This window comes from Hyperolius riggenbachi, chromosome 1 (genome assembly GCF_040937935.1).
Source record: "Hyperolius riggenbachi isolate aHypRig1 chromosome 1, aHypRig1.pri, whole genome shotgun sequence".
Taxonomy (NCBI): Eukaryota; Metazoa; Chordata; class Amphibia; order Anura; family Hyperoliidae; genus Hyperolius; species Hyperolius riggenbachi.
The window spans coordinates 238,510,389-238,532,860 of NC_090646.1; the positions used below are offsets into that span (position 1 = coordinate 238,510,389).

At 45.4% G+C, this 22,472-nt stretch overlaps 1 protein-coding gene across 3 annotated transcripts in view; it reads right to left on the minus strand.

The window, feature by feature from the left end:
- Positions 1 to 237: 237 nt before the first annotated feature.
- The window catches only part of MTTP (microsomal triglyceride transfer protein), a 161,536-nt gene continuing 139,301 nt past the window's right edge, over positions 238 to 22,472 (minus strand). For all 3 annotated transcript variants that reach the window (XM_068231823.1, XM_068231816.1, XM_068231832.1), the window contains 3 exons: positions 15,964 to 16,088; positions 3,703 to 3,873; positions 238 to 558 (listed from right to left, as the gene is read on the minus strand). In XM_068231823.1, coding sequence (XP_068087924.1) covers positions 393 to 558; positions 3,703 to 3,873; positions 15,964 to 16,088 — 462 coding nt within the window. In that variant the 3' untranslated portion in view covers positions 238 to 392. The remainder of the gene's footprint in view (positions 559 to 3,702; positions 3,874 to 15,963; positions 16,089 to 22,472) is intronic.

A 22,472-nucleotide genomic window follows, 5' to 3' on the forward strand; every position in this document is an offset into this window, starting at 1 on the left:
CAGTGCTGCTGAGTAGATTTTTAGTCCGGAGGTTCACTTTAAGGACTGAAGTGATAAGATAACTCTCTCACAGTGAAAACTTATCTCTACACCTTAATAAGGCAAGCTCAATGTATGGTGGTAAGTTTTCTCTTGCCTTATTATCCCCAGCATGATCTTAGTGAGTTGAGGCCATAAATATTTCTACTGTTCAGAATAAACACAGAATAGTTCTTTACAATATTAGTGCACTTCGTAAAACTTTAACAAATTCTTTATTTTTTAACACTTTAAAAATGACTTAAATATAGCTAAATATGTAAACTTAATGCATGTACTAAACACATCTAGCACATACACCACCCTCCAGGGACAGACAATGGTTCAGTGGGATGGAATGTTAGTGGTAACCTTCAGAACCAGCTTTCTGTGTAATCCTGCTTACTGAGCACTATCCTGCACATGTTGGAGTTCTCTTGATGAAGAGGAAGTTCAGAGCCCCCCATCATCTGTACTTTTCCTTTCCGAGATATGTAGGACTTGCCACAAGGAAGTCGCTCTTGCTTTGTGACATATCGCCTGCAAAACCAAAACAAGCACCAGTTATACTGCAGTGTGAAAAGGTAACATTATACAATCTGGAACCATATGGGAATTATTTCACTACTCACAACTAAACTTTCGGCAAAAAGAAAGAAAATTCCAGCTTCATAAACATTTTAACCTGTAGCCGACCGCTCCACGCCAATTGGCATGAACGCGGCGGTAGCTCCAAGACCGCTCCATGCCGATTGGCGTGAACGGCCTTCTATGGGGTTAGCTTTCAGTCTCCCAGCGGCGATCACTGCTCAGAGACTGTTAGATAGCAAAACCGCCGTCTAATATGGTTGTACAACGCTGCAATTTAAGGCAGCGCTGTACTGGGGACAGCCATGTGACACGGCTTTCCCCCTGGGGAAACAGGAGCATCCCGCTGTGATAGGCTCACTCTGGGAGGGGGGGGGGGGAACAAAAATAAATATAAAAATAATAAAATGTAATAAAAAATAATAAAATAAATATTTATAAAAAATAAATAAACAACCCTGGGGGCGATCTGACCCCACCAACAGAGAAAAGGAGGCGTAGTGATCACTTGTGTGGTGAGTTGCGCGGCCCTGAGGCGAGCCCTTAAAGCTGCAGTGGCCTAATTAAGGAAAAGTGGCCTGGTCTTTAGGAGGGGGGGTTAACACCAGAGTCCTCAAGTGGTTAATACACTAAAAGGACCTGATTTTGTTATGAAATGTACTTCCTGTGTTTCTCTTTACCACAAAAATTCAAACTATAAAACTAAGAGTGTATACTCAACTATAACTATATACTATAATGTAGCTCTGAATCACAAAATAAAAGTATAGGAGTCGTACTCGAGTTGGACCGACATTTCTGACTCATAGCCATTCCCATTTGCAACTATTTAGCTAGCGCTAAGTGACACTTTCTTGATAGATGAAATAGCAAAAAAAAACAGGTCTTAAAGTCCAGGCCACAACAACTACTAAAGAAAAGGCAGGGGAAAGATACTGGGCTGCAGTGCTTACTACGAAGGAGTGGATAACTGCTACACTTAGGGACCTGGAGGAGTTATTGGCAGAACTTTAGGGACAGGAGAGGTTAATGGCTGCAATACTTTATGCAGTGCAGTCATTAACCCCTCCTGGTCCCCAAGTGCAGCTGTTAATTCCCTTTACTATAAGAAGAATGTTTGCTCGGCCCAAGACAAGCATATGAGCAAGCGCTGCACTAGCGTGAAACGGCTGTTGTGCCATCCTATCATCCCCTGGTTACCTCTCCTTCTTCCACCAGAGCACAAGCACGACACCAGGTTTGATTTACAATCATGCTGGACTTGTTTCTTTTGATGGCTGTTATGATGTAATCATAGGAATAAAGGCAATTACCCACTTGCCGACCGCACGCTTATACCGTGGCAGCTGCAGGACCAGCGACGCAGTACTGCGTCGCCAGCTGCAGGCTGATTAATCAGGAAGCAGCCGCTCGCGCGAGCGGCTGCTTCCTGTCAAATCACGGCGGGGGGCTCCGTGAATAGCCTGCGGGCCGCCAATGGCGGCTCGCAGGCTAAATGTAAACACAAGCGGAAATAATCCGCTTTGTTTACATTGTACGGCGCTGCTGCGCAGCAGCGCCGTAAGGCAGATCGGCGATCCCCGGCCAATCAGCGGCTGGGGATCGCCGCCATGTGACAGGGGACGTCCTGTCACAGGCTGCACAGGACGGATAGCGTCCTGTGCAGCCCCGATCACCGGGGGGACAGGTAGGAGAGGGAGGGGGGTGAATGTCGCCGCGGAGGGGGGCTTTGAGGTGCCCCCCCCCCCGCCAGCCACACGCAGGCAGGAGAGATCGGACCCCCCCCAGCACATCATCCCCCTAGTGGGGAAAAAAGGGGGGTGATCTGATCTCTCTGCCTGCACCCTGATCTGTGCTGGGGGCTGTAGAGCCCACCCAGCACAGATCACATAATTCAATGCTGGTCCTTAAGGGGGGTAAAGGGTGGGTCCTCAAGTGGTTAAGAAGACAGTGCCCAGTGCCACACTCTTACCTGTCAGTGGATCCAGTGGCGGAGCAGGTGGTGTCAGTACGACGGCGATTTTCATGCTTCCTGCAGTGGCATCCCTGCGGTTGTGCCTGATCAGGCACGTCAGTCCAGTGCCCTCAGGCGGGCGCGCGCCTCAGGGCCGCTCTTATACTCCCCGGCGGCGATATTGATTATTTAGCTGAGCAATCAATTAAAGTAATAGCACACCATTACTCTGACTTGGCTGCAGGGGTTGTTGGGAGTTGTAGTTATTGTGTGTGTGGCTAATTAGGTTGAGTTTTGCATATAAGCACTTCCTGGTCTTGAGTTTGCCGTTCATTATAGCATTACTTGCCTTAGGGTGTTGCTGTGTGCTGTATTATATTGTGGATTTCAGTTGTGACCTTTGTTTGTTTCCTGGAATACAATTTGGATTGCTGCCTGGACCGACTCGGAATTGCCTTGACCTTACCTGACCTCTCTATACTTTGCTTCTCGGATCTCAGTGTATGACCTGGGACTGTTTACTGGATATTCTATTGCCTGCTGAATCTGTACCTCGCCTTCTCTGATCTGCCGTGTATGACCCTGGATTGTGTTTAACTTTGCCTAATACTTACCTGCTGTGATACATAGTACTATCTTGAACTCTTACAGATTTGGTGGATGTGCAGTTCTGGTGGTGTCATTGCCCCCTTCCCCTCGGCTCCTATACTTTGCACACACATGGCCTGGGTGTAACCAAAGTCGGGCAGGTGCTACCTCCAGTTCAAGCGGGGAGGCGCCATATAGGGCGAAGAGTGCGGTGGATATTGGGGCATAGAAACTGACTGAGGGTGAGGATACTGTCAGTCCTCCCGTGGCCCTCCAGATCCTGACACCCGGGCTGCTTCTTTGTACACAAGCAGCTGTTAATTCCTTTTGGTCACAAATGTGCATCCAATAACTTTGCTGGGTAGACTTATATGTGAGTCAATAAAAAAATCCAGCTTGGGTCAAATTTTGGATTCGACTTACACACAAGGTCGACTTATATTCATAGGATATACAGTACTAACCATAGTATTTTTGAAGAATGGATGCATAAATGCTGTTTTGGTAATGGCATAAAAAAACAGTCACAATTGCAGAGTTATACAATGCTTTACCTTAATGGGTATGTTCCTTGTTCCATTTGCATGCACACAAAAAAGGGATATGATGAAAACTTCACAGTTGTCAATGCGTTAAAGGAAGATTCTGTTTCAAAGCGGATTTCTATGCCAGCACTTGCAAAACCTGAATCAATGGTTATGTTTCCTATGGTAACAACAGCCCCACTGTAAGAAAGAAATGGTTAGTTATATTGTTGAAGTATGAGGTCTAAAAAGGGGATGACCCTAACATGAAACAGCAGCCTAAACAGTTCCATACTGATGTTACTTTGTTGCGCACATACAAAAGTTAACTGTGCCCTTTTTATTTCATTTGTGTAATTCTTTCTTCTTCTTAGGTTATAATTTGAACAGAGGCACCAGTATAGAGTAAAATATTTAAGAACAGTATAAAAAGGGAGGTAGCGGTGTACTTACTCAAACAGACTCAAAATAGTCAGTTTTCAGTGGAAAAAAAAATCTTTTATTCATAACACCAAAATGCAACGCATTTCGTGGGTCTATATCCGCTTCATCAGGCTACAAAAGGAGCAACTGTTAGGTAAGTCTGAGTCAGCAAAGCACCTCGGCATTTCGGAGTTACGAATAAAATAGTTTTTCCACTGAAAACGAGTATTTTGAGTCTGCTTGGGGAAGTAAGTTCACCGCTGCCTCCCTTTTTAAACTGTTCTTAAATATTTTACTCTATACTGGCGCCTCTGTTCAAATAATAATGTATCTCAAGTCCACGCTTGGTGGAGGGGTGTCCCCCCGTTTCTTCCTGTCTACAGAGAGCGACTTTTAACCCGAATAAGGTTGGATCTAATCTCCCCACCTGCTATTACAGTGGTTTGCTTTGTGGTAGCCCACCTTTGTGAGTACCTTTCACATTATTTGTGAGACACATCAATTGTGCTAACATACTACACTATCAAGGGCTCTCGATTATCTCTCCGTTTGTGTTTTTTTCTTCTTCTCCTGTGACATATTCTTCTGTACACTTCTATCTTTTATCATTTTCTTCTGTATATTTCTGTATATTACTTCTATCTTGTAAAATCTTGCTTGCAGGGATGCCCATCACCTGCCACTCCTAACCAGACTGCTACTGGACCTCTGGAGATCCCTTCAACACTGCCTCTTACTGCCACCTTCCACCACCGACACTGCTACAGCACCAACACCACCACTGGGCACAGGGCCGGGCCGAGGCATAGGCTGGAGAGGCTCCAGCCTCAGGGCGCAGTGTAGGAGGGGGCGCACAATTCATTCAGCTTTCATTCCTAATTGTGTTTGAAGCAGAAAGAAATAAGAAAAGGGGATACATGGCAGTGACTGCAAGCCAGATAACTAGATATTAAGGTGTTGGGGAGGTTGTGGGCCCTGTGGCGCTTCTTAGTCTAATAGCAATCAGTGTGTGATGGCTGGAGTGGGAGGGATGGAGGGGCGCACTTTGGTGTCTCAGCCTTGGCTGCTGGCGGACCTTGTCCCAGTCTGGGCACCAGCACTTACCGCTGCACTAAGTCACAATATAGTATTGTAATGCCAAACTATCTAAAATGAGAGTTGGTCTCCCCCCATGCAAGTTGCTATTTCATCTTAATATTCTACCTGCAAGAACAAAACCAATGGTGGAAGAAGAACTGTAAAGGTGGAAGTATGGGAGCTGCTATCACTGAATTGCCTGTAAATGTGTACGGTCTGGGACTCTCTACCTAGTCCTAGACTACTTAATGGGCCCCATTTCTTAACTTATACTGGGTATGTGCAGGAGGCGCCCAAAAATATTTTGGTATCAGGATTTAAAAGATGGATAAAATAAAAAAACTTACTCTAAAGGAGTCGGCAGTAATGGTACTAAAAGTTTTCACATTTATTGTAAAAAAGACCACTTTACTTACGGTAAAGTCTTTTCCAGTAGTCATGAGGACAGCACCCCTGGATGAGACTTGTCTCCCTCCCCACTGTGGACAGGAAACTGTTAAAAGAAGAATTTGCATAAGCAATAGGCAGCCACATATAAGATACTACACCTGCCACAGTACCTCAGTTAATAAAAAGATGACACGGACATTTAATGATGCTTACACAAACTTATTTCTCTTTCCTACCCAAATAAGGGCGGGTTGCAGGGGTGCTGTCCTCATGACTACTGGAAAAGACTTTACCGTAAGTAAAGTGGTCTTTCCCAGAACGTCATTTCGGACAGCACCCCTGGATGAGACGATATACAAGAGTTAAAACCTTAGGGTGGGACCACAGCTTGCAAAACTTTCCTTCTGAAGGATAAACCTGCAGAGACAGATACATTAAGGCGATAGTGCTTTACAAACTTATTGTGACTTGACCAGGTCGCAGCTCTGCAGATCTGATCTATAGAGGCCCCTGCCCTCTCTGCCCAAGAAGTCGAAATTCCTCTTGTGGAATGAGCCATGATAGAATTGAATTGCTCCCCCTGTGTCTGATATGCGAATGAAATAGCCCAAACAAATGTATAATCTGTGTAGGATTTAATTAAGGAAGATTTCTCCCAATTAATGATCCAACCTAGATCTTGTAGTAAGACTATTGTCGTAACAATCTGATCTCTTACCGAATTGGGAGATGTCCCCCAAAACAGAAAATCAAGGTAACCCAAAATGTTAACCTTTCTCTGTCTAAGTGTAGCTAGAACCCCAGACATTACCTTCATAAACAACCCTGGAGCTGAGGATAATCCGAAGGGCAAAGCATTAAACTGATACATTCTTACCTCTTCCTCCATCTGGATGGCAAACCTTAAGCATTATTGAGAAGTCAGATGTATCGGTAATTAAAGATACGCATCTTTTCAGTCTAGAAAGGCTAGGAAATCGTCCTTCTGTAAGAGATGAATAATAGATCAAATCCATCCTGAATTTTCTGTATTTTACCTTCTGGTTTAGACTCTTTAAATTTAGTATGAACTGATAATTTCCCTGTAGCTCCTTTACTAGACAAAACACAGGGCAATAGAATCCCTGTCCTCTGACATTTCGGTACTTCTCGAATTACCCTTTTTTTCTAAACAGGGAAAGGACTTTCGATTGTAGGGCTGAAAACTTTATTTGGTCCTGCAAACGGGGAGTAATGCAAAAGCTCTTAAAAGGAGGCTGGCTGAACTCTATTCTGTATCCCTCCAACAAAAAAACACCTTAAAGGCTCTTTCCCACTAAGACGTTGCGTTAGATGCGACGCTAAGGTCACATAACGTGCCCCCAACGCAACGCATGTGAGCTTTGAAGTTGGATGCTATTTAGAGCCACGTTATGCGTCTCCTGATGGGTCTGTGATGCGTACTTTTTCACGCTTACTATCGGACGAAAACGGCGCATGCGGCAAAAGACTGTGGAGAGCACGTGATCGGAAAACTCCGCATCACGTGGTCCTGGCTGCCAGTTAATAAGCGGCCGCTCCAGGAAGTTAACACTGCAGTGCATATTAATTAGTCATGTGGCTGGCCACAACAGCGGACTCTCCCCTCCTCTCCTGCAAGAAAAAACAAAAAACACACATTATTGAGCATATGCAAACAGTCTAATGCGGCTAAAACCGTGTATAACGCACAGCATGATGCACTTTCTTTAAACGTCCAGCGTTAGAGTGTAACACAACGTGGGCACTGTGAACAGCCCATTGATTTTTCATTACTGTGAGCTGGGCTGCGTTACAAGCTGCTCTAACCTGCGCCTGTAACGTCCCACTGTGAAAGAAGCCTAAATAACCAATATTTTGTGCACTGTAGTTGCCATGTTTTGAAATTTGCAATTCTCCATCTCACTGGAATACTAGCGTCATTGCTTATCTGACTTCTTGGTAAAAGTGAAGTTGGACTTAGGGCCGGTTCACATTACAAACGCGGACGGCCACGCATGCGGAACGCAACGCGTACGAACGCACGCCATCCGCGTTTGCATGCGTTGCGTGGCTGAGCCCATCACTGAAAAGTGAATGGGACAGCCGCGCGTTTTTGCTAAATCTGCGTGCAGCATGCGTTCCTGGACCGCACAGGTCCGGAACGCATGCAGTGTGAACATCAGACAGTGCACTCTATGCACTGTCTGATGTCGTGCGTGTTGGCCTTCTGCACGCGTTTCCAAAACGCAGCTGGAAACGTGTGCAGTCTGAACAGGCCCTTAGGCTTCTGTGACTTGTAGAGAGCCCATCTCCTGCCCTTAGAGGACTAGGGATCTGACTTATTCTTAGAAGGAGGGACGAAAGGACCGTTTACTTTGAAAAGGTCCTTTCTTAAAGGAATACTATCGATACCCAAGTGTTCTAAAATGACAATGTACAAATAATGTCTAAGTTGCTGTGTAAACATTTTCCTACCTTTCATGTTAAATATCAGAGGCAAAAGCTGTAATTTACTGAGGGTAGGATTAGCTATATTGGGACAAATCAATTGCAGAAGGGGTGTCTACTTCAATGCACAGCCAGAGTTGCATATCGGACTACAGAAAGCAAATATCAAACAAACTCTGAAAGCAAAAAACAGTATGAAAAGCTGTAACAATTAGTTACATTTCCTCTGCTCTCTACAGACACTTCAGTCCGAAACAGGACACAGAAGCTGCAGCTGTTCTCTCTGTCACACACAGTTACACAGAGTTATCTGATCAAGTGTGAGGGGAATTTCCCCTCTCCTCATGGCTCAGAGTCAGTTTTGTCAGTAAAGTTTGAAAGCATTTTGATAACAGTAAACAAAGAGGTTGCTACTAAAATGTATACACCAGTACTTAGCAACACTTCCCAAACAATTCCTGTGTCAATTGAAAATATGTGAATCGATAGAATTCCTTTAACAGGAATACTTTTTTTTTTTTTTTTTTAATGTGTGTCTGCCGTTCTGTCTAGAGGGTTGTCTAACTGACTCAAACAGCAGACCCCCTTCACAAGGTACACCACATAACTTGATTTTGAAGAATTGTCATCATTCCAAGTTTTTACCCATACACCTCTTCTGGCTGAATTAACTAATGCCGTAGTTCTGGCCATAAGTTTAACCGTATCATCTGAAGCGTCCACTAGATAATTGGAAGCATTCCAAACTTTAGGGAAATCATTCAAAATTTCCCAGAAATCCTCAAAAAAGTAGGTCAGTTTTGTTTGATACCCTTGAAAAATATGGATCTAATTTAGGTGGGGTTCCCCAAAACCCTGATCTTCAGGAGAAAAACAACATTTAGATAATGATCTGGGCCAAAAAAAAAACTTTTCCTAGATTATCCCACTCCTTAATCCTAATCTTAAGAGTAGAATGGACTGGAATAAGCCGAGAATGAGGATCCGCCAAACTCTCATACATTTGATCCAAAGGTGTCAAAGATTTCTGCTCAGACTTAATACCTATTAGTAAGTCTTTCATTAATTCAGGAAAAAAACATTGCGGTTAGGGCTCTTTTCTACTATGAAATGCGATCGCAACCGCATTTGCGATCCCAATCGCACTTCAATTTCCACTATGCGATTGCGCTACTATACTTATAGTACAGCTCAATTGCATACAATGCAGGAGGATGACGATTGTGCTTTGTCCAAATCGCATCGCAATCAGATTGCACTAATGGAAATTGCTGCTGCAGTTTCCATTAGTTTAACGTACCTCGTGATCAGAATCAAATCGTAACTCGCAGAGTAATGAAAAAAAGGCCCTTAGTCAGTTTTACTCAAATCTTCTCTGTGCAGAGAGAGTTACTATAAAGGAGGCAGCCCCAGCATTCCTTTACATGTGTTAATTGCTGCAGCTTAGAAGAACTTCAAGAATGTTACACATGCAGGCTTTCTGATGTGAAATTTATCTGAAAACAGGTACCCAAGGGGTTAAAAACACAGCCTGGGTATTCTGGGATGCAGTTTGTTCTGCTCTCACTGCAGCTGCCTTGGAGGTCTGTCTCTCCATTAGCTTGCCTGTTATGGCTGGCTTATCGCCTTCTCTAAACAGCCAGGGTTTCTCTGCTCACATTTGCCTGCTTTAATTTTTATGAATTAGCCTTCAGTGACCTGTGTTGTGATAATCTCCGCACAAGGTGTTAATTTCCCGCACCTGCTCAGGAATTATAAATTTTCATGCGGACACAGGTTTTATGAATGCACACTTTACTAAATGGTGGGTAAAGTCAGCTGTTTTGAGCATTACCGCATGCAGGAATGCTCAATAAATAGAGGCCTATGTCTCTTGGAAGCAGGAGGCATAGTTAGAGGTGCAGACAACATAGGAGATGATGGATTAGCTATAACAGGTAGATAAGCCATAGCAGTACTCGTCCCAGGCCCATCTGAAGCAGCTGAGGCGGTAGAAGCAATAGCAGAATCTTTAATTTCCTATTGCTGTGGACCTTCTCTGTACAATACTGGCACAATTTCCATTCAGAGTTGCCAATCCATGCTGACTGGACTGAGTAGAAGATTTTTCAGACTTTTCAACCTTCTCAGTCTTATGTCTTTTGGGGTATAAAACATAATAAACGATAGCCAGCCATTAGACAAATCCCTCTATACATAACATACATCCAGCCAAGCAGAAGAACATAATCACATCTACTTGCCAGAGAGGGATCCTGGGCAGATTCAGCAGATTGTGCAGGAGCTGACCCAGAGGCGTCCTCCATGATCCCAGCCACAAACCAGAGTGCATCATGGACTCTACAAACTTATACCTGTGCTGCTGATTTGATGCAGCTGATCCAATTATGCATGCGGCCCCCGCCGTCTAAACATATGCTTAATCAGCTTCTTACCTTAAGGAATCAGCTGTATGCCGATTCCTAATCACCGCCGCGGCCCCTGCCGCCCGGCTCAGACTTCAGATCACGCGGGACGCCAGCGCGTGACTACCTCCGGTTCAACCGGAAGTGAACTCTCTCCAATGCACGCACCTGCGCGCATAAAGTTGCTGCCTCCAATGGAGAAGCCTCCTCCACGCTGCAGGGCTCCGACTGTTCACTGAACAGTGCTGCTTGGAGCCCTGGAAAACGCTGCCCCTGCCGCCTGACATGGATGGCACTCCTGGAGACCTCTCCCATGCATCCCGTCCGGGACAGGAAACTAAACTGAGGTACTGTGGCAGGTGTAGTATCTTATATGTGGCTGCCTATTGCTTATGCAAATTCTTCTTTTAACAGTTTCCTGTCCACAGTGGGGAGGGAGACAAGTCTCATCCAGGGGTGCTGTCCGAAATGACGTTCTGGGAAAAACATATAGAGCACAGTAACAACACGTTTCTTGGCGTAAGTAGCTTCCTCAGGTCAAATACGTGTCGGCTCGGTGTCCGACAGGTCTGAGGCGCCTCCTGCACATACCCAGTATATTCCAATATACATACTTTGTAGGGTGTTCACTTTTGCAGAATCTACAAAACAAATATTTTTTAGGAGCAGCGACCACAACATCTGGAAAAGACTGAGTAGGGATGTTTTTTCCCTACAGGCGTACACGAGTGGTTGCCTCAGGGAGCAACCCACTTTTGTGAGTATATTTCCTATCTATTCAATATATCTACTCCACCTGGCGATACTACACCAGAATGGGCTCCCGGTGTCCATGTGTCTTTTCTTGTTTTACCAGCACATGCCATTTCTTAACTTAGCTGTCCGGAGGCATAGTCATTAGCACTTTCACCTTGCAACAATAGAGTCCCATGTTAGTATACAGTGCTACCCATAATTATTCATACCCCTGACAAATTTTGACTTAAAGTTGCTTTTATTCAACCAGCAAGTAATTTTTTGATGGGAAATGACATAGGTGTCTCCCAAAAGATAATAAGAGGATGAAGAAGAGGCATTATTGTGGGTAAAAAAAAATCTTAGCTTTTGTTTACATTTGAGCAAAAAGTATCCAGTCCAAAATTATTCATATCCCCTCACAAACTGTCAGTCTGCGGGAAAATCCAACGTTCTATACCAATCCAAATAGTCCAAGCTGTTCTAAAGCATCCTAAAATTACTCTGAATAATTTGGAACAGCTGTTTTAATCAACTCAACAGGTGAAAAACAGTAGCTCTCTGCAGTTGGTTTGTGGACGGTCATGGCTAAGACAAAGGAGCTCAGTGAGGATCTACGCATTGTGGCTGCTGGGCTTTGCTGGTGGCAATGTCTCAAGGCAGACAATCCAACGGACACTGCATACTGCTGGGTTCCAAGGATACAGACCAAGAAGGACACCACTTCTCAAGATAAGGCACACAAAAGCTCACTTGACCTTTGCAAATGTTCATCTGGACAAAGAAGAAGACTTCTGGTCTTCTGTGTTATGGTCAGATCAAACAAACATTGCATTGTTTGGTCACAATGATGTTTCCTTCATTTGGTGTAAAAAAAGAGAAGCCTTCAACCCAAAGAACCCCATACCCATTGTCAAACATGGTGGTGGGAAGTGGGAACCCAATGCTTTGGGGTTGTTTTTTCAGCCAATGGACCAGGGAACCTAATCACAGTAAATGGCACCATGAAAAAAGAGCAATACATGAGGATTCTCAACGACAACATCAGGCAGTCTGCAGAGAAACTTGGCCTTGGGCACCAGTGGACATTTTAGCATGACAATGACCCAAAACACACAGCAAAAGTGGTGCAGAAATGGTAAGCAAACAACAACATTAATGTTTTGGAGTGGCCCGGACAGAGTCCTGACTTGAATCCAATTGAGAATCTGTGGAGGGAGCTAAAGATCAGGGTGATGGCAAGAAGACCCTCCAACCTGAAAGATTTGGAGCTCATTTCTAAAGATGAATGGGCATAGATACCCATGGAGACATGCAAAAAGCTGGTCTGCAATTATAGGAAGTGTTTGATCGCTGTAATAGCCAATAAAGGCTTTTCTATTGATTATTGAGAAGGGTATGAATAATTTTGGACTTGACACTTTTTGCTCAAATTTAAATAAAAGCTGAGAAATGTTTTTTTCCACAGTAATGCCTCTTGTACATCGTCGTATTATCTTTTGGGAGACAACTATGTAATTTCCTGTCAAAAATTACTTGCTGGTAAAATAAAAGTAACTTTAAGTCAAAATTTGCCAGGGCTATGACTAATTATGGGCAGCACTGTATGTGCAAGGATACTAACTGCATGGAGTTTTTATGTTCTCCCTGTGTTTGTGTGGGTTTCCTCCTGGCACTCATTTCCTCCCACATAGAAAAAGAAACATACAAATAAAGGAATTGGTGCTTTTCCCCCAAACTGGCCTTAAAGAGACTCTGAAGTCTCCCTAAAATGAGGTTTTTAGTTTAAAAACCTCATTACCATTATTGTACCACCTAAAACGCCGCAGAACCACGGCTGAAAACCCCCTCGATCACTCCATACTCACGGGGGTACACGCAGGCAACTTCCGCATAGAGGCAGCGCGGCACTGCCTCTATGCGCGTCAATCAGCGTGGATCGCAGCCTCTCCCCTGCCCCTCTCAGTCTTCCTTCACTGAGAGGGGTGGGGGAGAGGCGGAGATACGCGCTGATTGACACGCATAGAGGCGGCAGCAATATCCACGACCAAGAAAGTCATGGATTTTGCCTGCCCTGTACCCCCGTGAGTTTGGGGTGATCGAGGGGGGTTTTAGCCGTGGTTGTGCGGCGTTTTAAGAGAAACTATAATGTTAATGAGGTTTTTAAAATAAAAGCCTCATTTTAGGGAGACTTCAGAGTCTCTTTAAGGCCCATACACATGCTAGATAAAAAATGGCCGAGGCAGCCCATGATGACCGCCTCTGCTGATAATATACCCCCTTTACAGCAGCTCTCGACTCCCAACGGCCGCCGGACAGTGATCTGCTTGATGGATTGTGACGGCAAAGAGCTTTACTGTATTCACTCACCTGGCTCCCTTGTGACATTGCTTGCACACTTTTCTGTTGGCCCTGCGCCTACCCCTCGAAATTCAATAGAGCATGTCGATAGCCTGCAGGCTACTGATGCATCTGTACAGCCTTGGACCTGTAATGTTGCCTGAAGGATTGGGTCCCTAATTAAGAGTGTTTGTGCAGGTCTTTAGGCTATAGAAGGGACATTAGACTGTCACTGTGTTAGGACTTGACTGTGAGCTCCCTTGAGGGACAGTTATTAACAAGAATCTGTACTCTGTAGGATTGTGAAAGATGCCAGCTCTACATAAATGAACAATCATTATAATTTCACAAAAATTCACAAACATCTTTGTGAATTATTGGGATATAGATCTCGTGTGCTAATGCACACATTTTTTGAGAATATTTAATCATTATCATTTACTAAGGCATTGCCAGTGGGAATATGTCACGGAACAGCCGTGAGAAACAAGAACGCAATCGGTTTATTGCGCCGATTGCCCTTGATTGTAGTCAGGCCAGCGATTTAGAGACTGACATTCCTGTTTTTTTAAATAGGCAGTTTTTTTTCCCCTGTTACCAGCTGGCAGGAAGACTGGCTCAAAGTTTGTCTAAGCTGATCTCACATTCAGATGTTAATTAAAGGAGCCAACAGGGCCTTTCATAGAGGGAGATCCCAGGAAGCTAGACACAGCTGGACTCCAGCCAGCCTGGCTCCAGCCTTAGCAGGAAGAAATGAATGTACTATATAATCTTTTGCCCATTTAGAGAATACAATAAATAGGGTGGTTATGAGAGCGGTATCATTGGATCCGTAGGGTCATGCTGGATCTCTTGATACCAGTCGAGAGGGGCCCGAGGCCCCTACAACCCAGGTATGAATCTTCTCAGGAACCTGATCTGCTGCACTAGCCATGTCGGATATTATATTAATCTGTATTTTCCAACAAGTATGAAGCTGTTACCCCCCTAAATATAACGTGTATGGTTCAGGAGTTACAGCATTTCATAAGTTTATCCCGAAAATCTCTCAGAGGGAATGAACTGTCATTGGTTGGTGACTCAGAGGGGCCGGCATTGCCACACCCCCAAACCAGCTTCATCAAAAGCACCTGGCCAGCAGGCGGGCATCGAGTCCTCCCATTCCATCCATATGAGAACATTCTGCTGCCAGCCAGAGGACATAGGGCTGGTGGCTATTTTGCTGAACTTTGAATGAAGCTCTGAAACAAAGGACACATGTGCTAGCGGCCATTATTGCGTGAATAAACGACTTTCTCCAAGTCATTCACTGTCCGCTACCCTGCTTATCAGCACACACAGAACTGATCCCGGGTCTCTGAAGATACGCTACTGTTTGTTTGTTGTTGGCTAGACAGAATATCGTGTGTTTAACCGTTTTATTCGCAGGATTAGTCAGTCAGTGGGCTCCTCGGTCCCATGGTAACCGCGGTGGTGGCAGATCTACCCTGAACCAGTGTGTGAAGTTGTAATCACCCGTATCTCACAGGCTCCCTTCTGGTTTGTCTGCGGCTATCTCTTAACGGTTCCTGCGCATTGACTGCGACCAGAGTTCGCACGATCTGTGCGCTGGCACCGTTTAGAAGGCTAATTGCGGTCCGACCACAAGGGCACTTGTGACAATACAATATTGGATCCAGCAAACTTGGACAGGAGAAATTGTCTATTGAATGGTTATGATGTGCATCCTTATCTGGGTCATATCAGATACAACAGATCATACTCAGGGTTGCTGAGAAGTTGAATTCAGTTGTATGTAGCATCCACAGATGACTGCATGAGATTGCAATCACACTGCTGCTACTTTTCATCTACAGGTAGTTTTCATCCACCCACACAGCCATAATTTATCATAGAATAAAAGAACATCCAAACTTGGCTTCCTGGATGACTTGTGATATTCCTCCTAGATATGCCTGGAGATGTCTTTATAAATCAGTCCTGTGTGTCCCTTAGGTCTGACATTTCACTGGGTGAATGCTTGTTATGGGGCGTAATTTACTATGTCACTAAACAAGGATGAGAATGACTTTAGGCATTGCACCTTATAAAAGAAGCTCAGTAGTGCCAGCTCCCATATCCAGATAGGTCTCTTTACATATTCAGAATGCTCTATGGATAATTGTATGATTGGCAATGGCACTTATAATAATACAATGTTTATAAGGGAATGCTCAAAGTGACAAGTATACATAAAGCAACAGACCCTTTACAATGCACACTATTCCCTAAAAGCCAATCACTAATTATCACTTGTTACTGCTCTAAGCTGATGAAAAGTGTAATCTGATTGGTTGACCTAGCCTCAGTTGGGTTCCACAGTGGAAAGTCATTGATCAAGTTACCATTCTGCATACCTGCTTGTAGGCTCAGAATTCTGGCAGATGTATATTGTACACTCAGAAAAGTGATAATGTGGAATTGGGTATCTCACCGGTTATTAACACTGGTTTTGGATTCACGATACCACAGGCTGAAATCCATTCCTCCTGAAATATCAATGGCCAGTCCGCCCTGGAACTCTGCACTGGCCTGCAGCCCAGACTGGAGTTGAATAGTCTAGGAAAGCAATAGCAAAGTCACATTAATAATTCCCAGAGAGGGATATCTGAAACCAGTTTGCATAATTATATTGCAAAATATGGGTCATATTAAATAAAGGTGTTGATAAGCAGCATCTTTTCACAACACAAATCCACAGTCGGATACTCTTATGGCCTAGCAGGCGGGAACTGTTAGGTCCAAAAATCTCAAAAATGATACCCAAGAAGCAGGGCTGTGCAGAGGGTCCTTAAGTGGGGGGTGCTCAAATTTAAAAAAGGGGCCTGGCAATGCCTTCCCCCGCATGCCTCCCCCCCCCCCTCCTCGTTTCTGTCTAGGGGGGTATTGATTGTCATGCTGCTGAATGCAGATGATGGGTGCCATGTGGGTTCTGGGTGTAAGTACTGAGTGTCATGTGGGTTCTGGCTATGGTTGGGTATCAAATGCCATGCCGGTGTTGATTGCAACTACTTAGTGCCATGTGAGTTCTGAGTGTGAGTACAGAGTGTCATGTTGGTTTTGGCTATGGTTGGGTATCGAGTGTCATGCGGTTGTTGATTGCAAATACTTAGTGCCTTGTAAGATCTGGGTGCATGTACTCGATGTGATGTGGGTGCTGGGTACAGATACTGAATGTGACATGGGTGCGAATACTTGGCGCCATGCCTGTACTGGGTGCTGGCTATGGGTGGGCTTTGGGCATCACATGGGTTTTGAATGCAGGTACTTTGGTTGCGGGTACGGGTTAAGTGGGTGCTTGGTGCAGATAATGGGAGCCATGTGGAAGCTGTGTGCAGGTGTGAGTACTGGGTGCAATTTTAGGCCTGGATGCAGATACTTGGTGTCATGTGAGTGTGAGTACTGGGTACCAGCTATGAGGGGAAGGGGTGGCGGCTGATGCCTGATGGGAAAGGTAGAGGTCAGTGTGGGTGCTGCAGGAAGGGGCAGGGCCATGCAGAGGATCCTCAAGGGTATGGTGCTCAAATTTGAAATGGATAAATTGTGCTAACTTGTGTATGTAGTACCCCCTCTTCAGAAAGCATAAGGCAGTCTTAAACACCCCCCTCCCCCCCCCCCCCCACACACACACACAAACCTTTATAGCAGTATCAGGCAGACTTTGTGTCTCCTTCCAACCAACTCTCTTGGGGCTACCACCCTCAAATCAGCAGTGATAGGTGCCCACTGTTAGTGGGTTAGAGTGGGCACAGTGGAGCCCACAGTGGAGGCACAGACTCACTTTTCATTACTTTGACTTCTGTCCCTCTTGATCAGCACCCAAGCCTCTTTTCAGGCAAATAAGTGGTTACCGATATGCAGTGGTTGCTAAGCATTAGTAGATGCAAAACTGCAGTAAGTGCCAAGGTGCAGTGGGTGCCCAGGTACAGTAGATGGTAAGACGCAAAGGTTCACTTTGTGCTAAGTTGCAGTGGGTGCCGAGATGCCAAAGTAAAGTCTGTGTCAATCTGCTTTGGGTACCAAGGTCCAGTTTGTATTGGGTGTTTATTTGCAGTGGGTGCTATGCAGTATTGGGCGCTGAATGAGTAGCAGATGGTGATTAACAATAGTGGGTGCCATGTGAGTGGTAATTGGTACAGGAAGCCATGTGAGTGTTGGACATGAGTGAGTAGGGAGTGCCATGTGTGGTCTGGATGTGTGCCATGGGAGAGTACTGAGTCTTATATGGGTTCGGACCAAGGATGGGTACTGGGTGCTGGCCATGGACGGGTACTAGGTGCATATAATGGCTTTGAAACTTGGTGACATGTGAGTACTGTGCCATGTGGGTGTTGATTATGGGGGTATGTGGGTCTTAGGTGCAAATACTGAGTGCCAAGTGGGTACTGGGAGTGAGTACATGGTGACATATGGGTGATGGGTGCTGGCTAGTGGGGTATTTGTTGTCTTGTGGGTGCTAAAGGAAGATGCTGGGTGCAATGTGGGTTCTGGGGGCTGGCACAGGGTGTCATGTGGATTCTGGCTGTATGGGTGTGTATCAACCATCCCTTGTGAGTTCTGGGTGCTAGTACTGGATGTCATATGTGAGTGCTTGGTGTGGGTGCTGGGCACCAAGTGGAGGCTAACGTGCAACTGGAACTACTGCAGATGAAACATGTGGGTGTTGGGTGCAGGTACTGGGTATCACATAGGTGCAAACACTTGGTGCCATGCCTGCACTGGGTACTAGCTATGGGTGGGCATTGTGTGTCATGTGAGTTCTGAGTGCAGGTACTTTGGGAGCTAGTACTAATTATGTGAGTGAAGATAGTGGGTGCGATGTGAAGGCAGTGTGCAGGTGTGAGTAGTGGGTGCCATGTATGGGCTGGGTGCAAGTACTGTGCCATGTAGGTGTGAGTACTGGGTGCCAGCTATAGGGTGAAGGGGTGCAGGTATTGGGTGTTATGTGGCTGTTTGATGCAAGAACGAAGTGCCATATTGAGGCTGGATGTGAGTATTGGGTGAAGGGTGCTTGGTGCAAGTACTGGGTGCTTGCTATAGGGGGGGGGGGGGGGTTACTGGTTGAGTGTAATGTGGGTGCTGAATATTGGTGGGATTGCTGTGGGTGCAGGGGGTGGGAGATCACTGTGGGTACTGCTATGAATGGCATAGTTGTTGCTAGGGGAGGTAGAGGTCAGTGTGGTTGATGGTGGAAGGGTAGGTCACTGTGGGTGCTGGGGGGAGAGGTAACTGTGGGTGCTGTGGAAGGTAGAGGTCAGTATGGGTGCTGGAGGAAAGGGAGGTCGCTGTGGGTCCTTTGGGGGAGATCACTGTGGGTCTCGGGAGGTAGAGGTCATTGTGGGTGCAGGGGGTGGGAGGTCACTATGGGTGCTGCTATGAATGGCATAGTTGCTGCTAAGGGAGGTGGAGGTCTGTGTGGGTGCTGGAGGAAGGGAAGGTCACTGTGAATGCTGGGAGAAGTCAGTGTGGTTACTGGAGGAGGGAGTGGATGCTGGATGTTGGGAGAGGCCACTGTGGGCGCTGGCATTGGGAGAGGTCACTGTAGGTGCTGCTTTTGGGATGGGAGGTCCCTGTGGGTGCTGCAGGTTGACAGGAGGGTAGCCACTGGGGGAGGGAAAAAATCACTGTGGGTGCTGGGGGAGGGATAGGTCAGTGTGGGTGCTGGGGTAGGCAGGATCACTGCTAGAGCTGGGGAGGGAGAGGTCACTGCGGGTGCTAGGTGGAGGGAGCGGTCACTGTGGGTGCTGGGGGAGGGAGGGGTCACTGTGGGTGCTAGATGGAGGGAAAGGTCACTGTGGGTGCTGGGCAAGAGAGAGGTCACTGTGGGTGCTAGGTGGAGGGAGAGGTCACTGTGGGTGCTAGCTGCTAGGTGAAGGGAGAGGTCACTGTGGGTAACTGGGTAGGGCTAGGTCAGTATGGGTCCTAGGTGGAGGGAGAGGTCACTGTGAGTGCTAGAGGAGGGCGTGGTCACTGGGTACTAGGTGGAGGTAGAGGTCACTGTGGGTACTGAGTAGGGATAGGTCAGTATGGGTCCTAGGTGGAGGGAGAGGTCACTGTGAGTGCTAGAGGAGGGAGTGGTCACTGGGTACTAGGTGGAGGGAGAGGTCACTGTGAGTGCTAGGGGAGGGAGTGGTCACTGGGTACTAGGTGGAGGGAGAGGTCAATATGGGTGCTGGGGAAGGTAAAGGTCAGTATGGGTCCTAGGTGGAGGGAGAGGTCAGTATGCCACACTAGGATTCCTGTCTGGGCTTCTTCGCTTGAAAGTGTCCCAGTCGGGGCGGAGCTTCCCGCGGATGGGCGGGGCTTATCGCGGTTGGGGGCGGGGCTTATTTTGCACGGCGAGAGGGGCCTTTTTTGAAGATTTTAAAAAAGGGGGATGCCTGGGCACCCAGAGCACCCCCCTGTGCACGTGCCTGCCAAGAAGTTTGAATCGTATGAGTCCCTTTTATTTCAGCAGAGCTAACGTCTGACTATCACCACCCAACAACAGAGCATTACATATGGCAGACACAGGGCAGAATGAAATAATTTCTTCTGTCTGTGGACAAGTCAGTTGTAATGTACAGGAGTGTTAGGCCACTTCCTGCTGAGCCCTTATTTCTTCCCATCTGTTTATTTACTATTAGTGGTAGGAATGCAGACCTTTGTCTATAATCTCCACTTCAGCTGACCAGTTTTATTCCCTACCACTTATCTGTCATCTAGTATGCTTGTATTACAACTAGGGTCTCTCATTAAAATGCTGCCGATAGCCCAAAACAGGTAAAAAGGCTGGTGGGGTTCCTTAGCGTTAGGAGCTGTGGGGAGGGAGGTTAAGGATATGTATCACCAACGGAGGGTTAGGGTTGAGCATCATCAGGGAGTCTTAGGGTTAGGCACTACCAGGAGAGATCAGTTAGTGTTAGGCATCGAGAGAAAGGGCTTGAGTTAGGGTAAGGTAAGCAATAGAACAAAAAGACTGGGTAGCCGCCTGGATAAATGCAATTATAGCACTATTTTATTGCACCATAGTGACAAAACAACACGACGTTTCGGCCAGCAGGCCTTTATCATCTTGATAAAGGCCTGCTGGCCGAAACGTCGTACCATCAGTACGTACAAATAGCTACCCTACATCGCACATAACCCAAGTCTGCTAATTTACACACACACTGTAATCTCCTACAGTTTGTAACAGACTACATTTGTCCTTCTCTCCTATCCTGCTCTTTTCTTCCTCCCCAAGACATTTCCCTTTTTATAAAATCAAATTCTCCTCTCCCTTAAAACTCTGAAACTTACAAAATACATCTTTACTTGTGCTCTACCTGCCTCCTCCCCTTCCTTGTGCTGCTGACATCTTACCAACTGCATAACTTCTCACCCAGAGCTCACCTGCACCTATTAATAACTATAACATACATAACCTTGTTAGTATGCCTCTTCTTCCCACTGCCCTCCACCTGTACCTGCTGCCATTTGCAATGCCCACTCTGTGACCATGTAATGCTGGCTGGTCCTATGTTAAGCATAGTATCTGTTCAGTCCTGAGTCTTCATGTTCGTTCAGTCCGGTACCGTTGCAGTGATGGAAAACAAAGTCCCAACCTGGACAATTTTTCTGCACTCTGGATTAAAGTTGTAAATGTTATAATAACAATGCTATGCATGACGTGTCTGATGGAGTGGACACAACAGAGGCACTGTGACCAAGGGGTTCATGCCATGGATGGTGACAGTACATGTGCTGTCACCAAGCATGGCATGTATCTGTCATAGTGTGGACCAAGCCTTCAAATGAAAAATAATTGTGATGGGAGGGCCATTTTCCTTTTTGAATGCTATTACTTTATGTTCGTCATTCCTATACCTTTGCTCTATATCCCAATCCTCACTTTGTCCACGTCTATTTTCCTCCCCACATACACATCATAATTACCTATTACCCTCCGGGCATTGCTGCTCTTTTCCTGGATTACCGTATTCCTTTACATAGCTCCCCTAATTCCTTTTCCCAATATCCATTTTATTTTTACTATCTTTTTATGATTTCAACAACACCATCCATTGACAGGAACAAGCTTGCTGCTACCACAATCTCAATAAACCCATCACATGGGCTCTTATTCAATTAGCCTATGTTTTCTCCTAGGAGTTATTGTCACACCCTATCAGTACAATGGGCCCAATCCAATTCACTTTTTCTCTTAAATTTTATTCTAGGAGACAATTTTTCATCTTTTATTTAAAACAACATTTGCACTCTGCAATTTAACAAGTATCAAACGTAGGTGAAGAAGTACTGTCAAAATGAATCTGAGTAATTCCTTGCTTGCTGGTGGCTTAAAAGGCATGTTATTTATAATGTGAAAGTATGACCTAGGAAAAAACTAAAGAGAAAAAGTGAATTGGATGGGGCCCAATGCCTTTCAAACCACTAGCAAGCAAGAAAATACTCGGAATAATTTACACAGTGCTTTTTTACCTACTTTTTGGTAATTTTTCTATTGCAGAGTGCGGAAAATGTATTCTAAACTGTAGATAAAATTATATCTTATGAGAAAACTTAGGAGAAAAGTGAATTGCATATGGGCCATGGTCCCTCTCAGTGATCATGTGCACCAACTCACACCACAGACTCCTGCTTAGGACCTACATCTGAATAAGTCCATTGGTATTAAGGGTATTGGCCCTTATTCAATTCACTTTTTCTAACTTTTCTCCTAGGTGATATTTTTACACCTTATTAATAAAATGCCTTTCAAGCCACCAGCAAGCAAGAAAAAATTTTGACAGTACTTTTTCACCTACTTTTTGGTACATTTTTAATTACAGAATTCTGAAAAGTAATTTTAAACAGAAGATGAAAACGTATCTCCTAGGAGAAAAAGTCAATTGAATAAGGGCCATTGTATTTCATTCACTTATATAGTTAGTATAAGCTTACAAGACAAAGGTAGGTAGA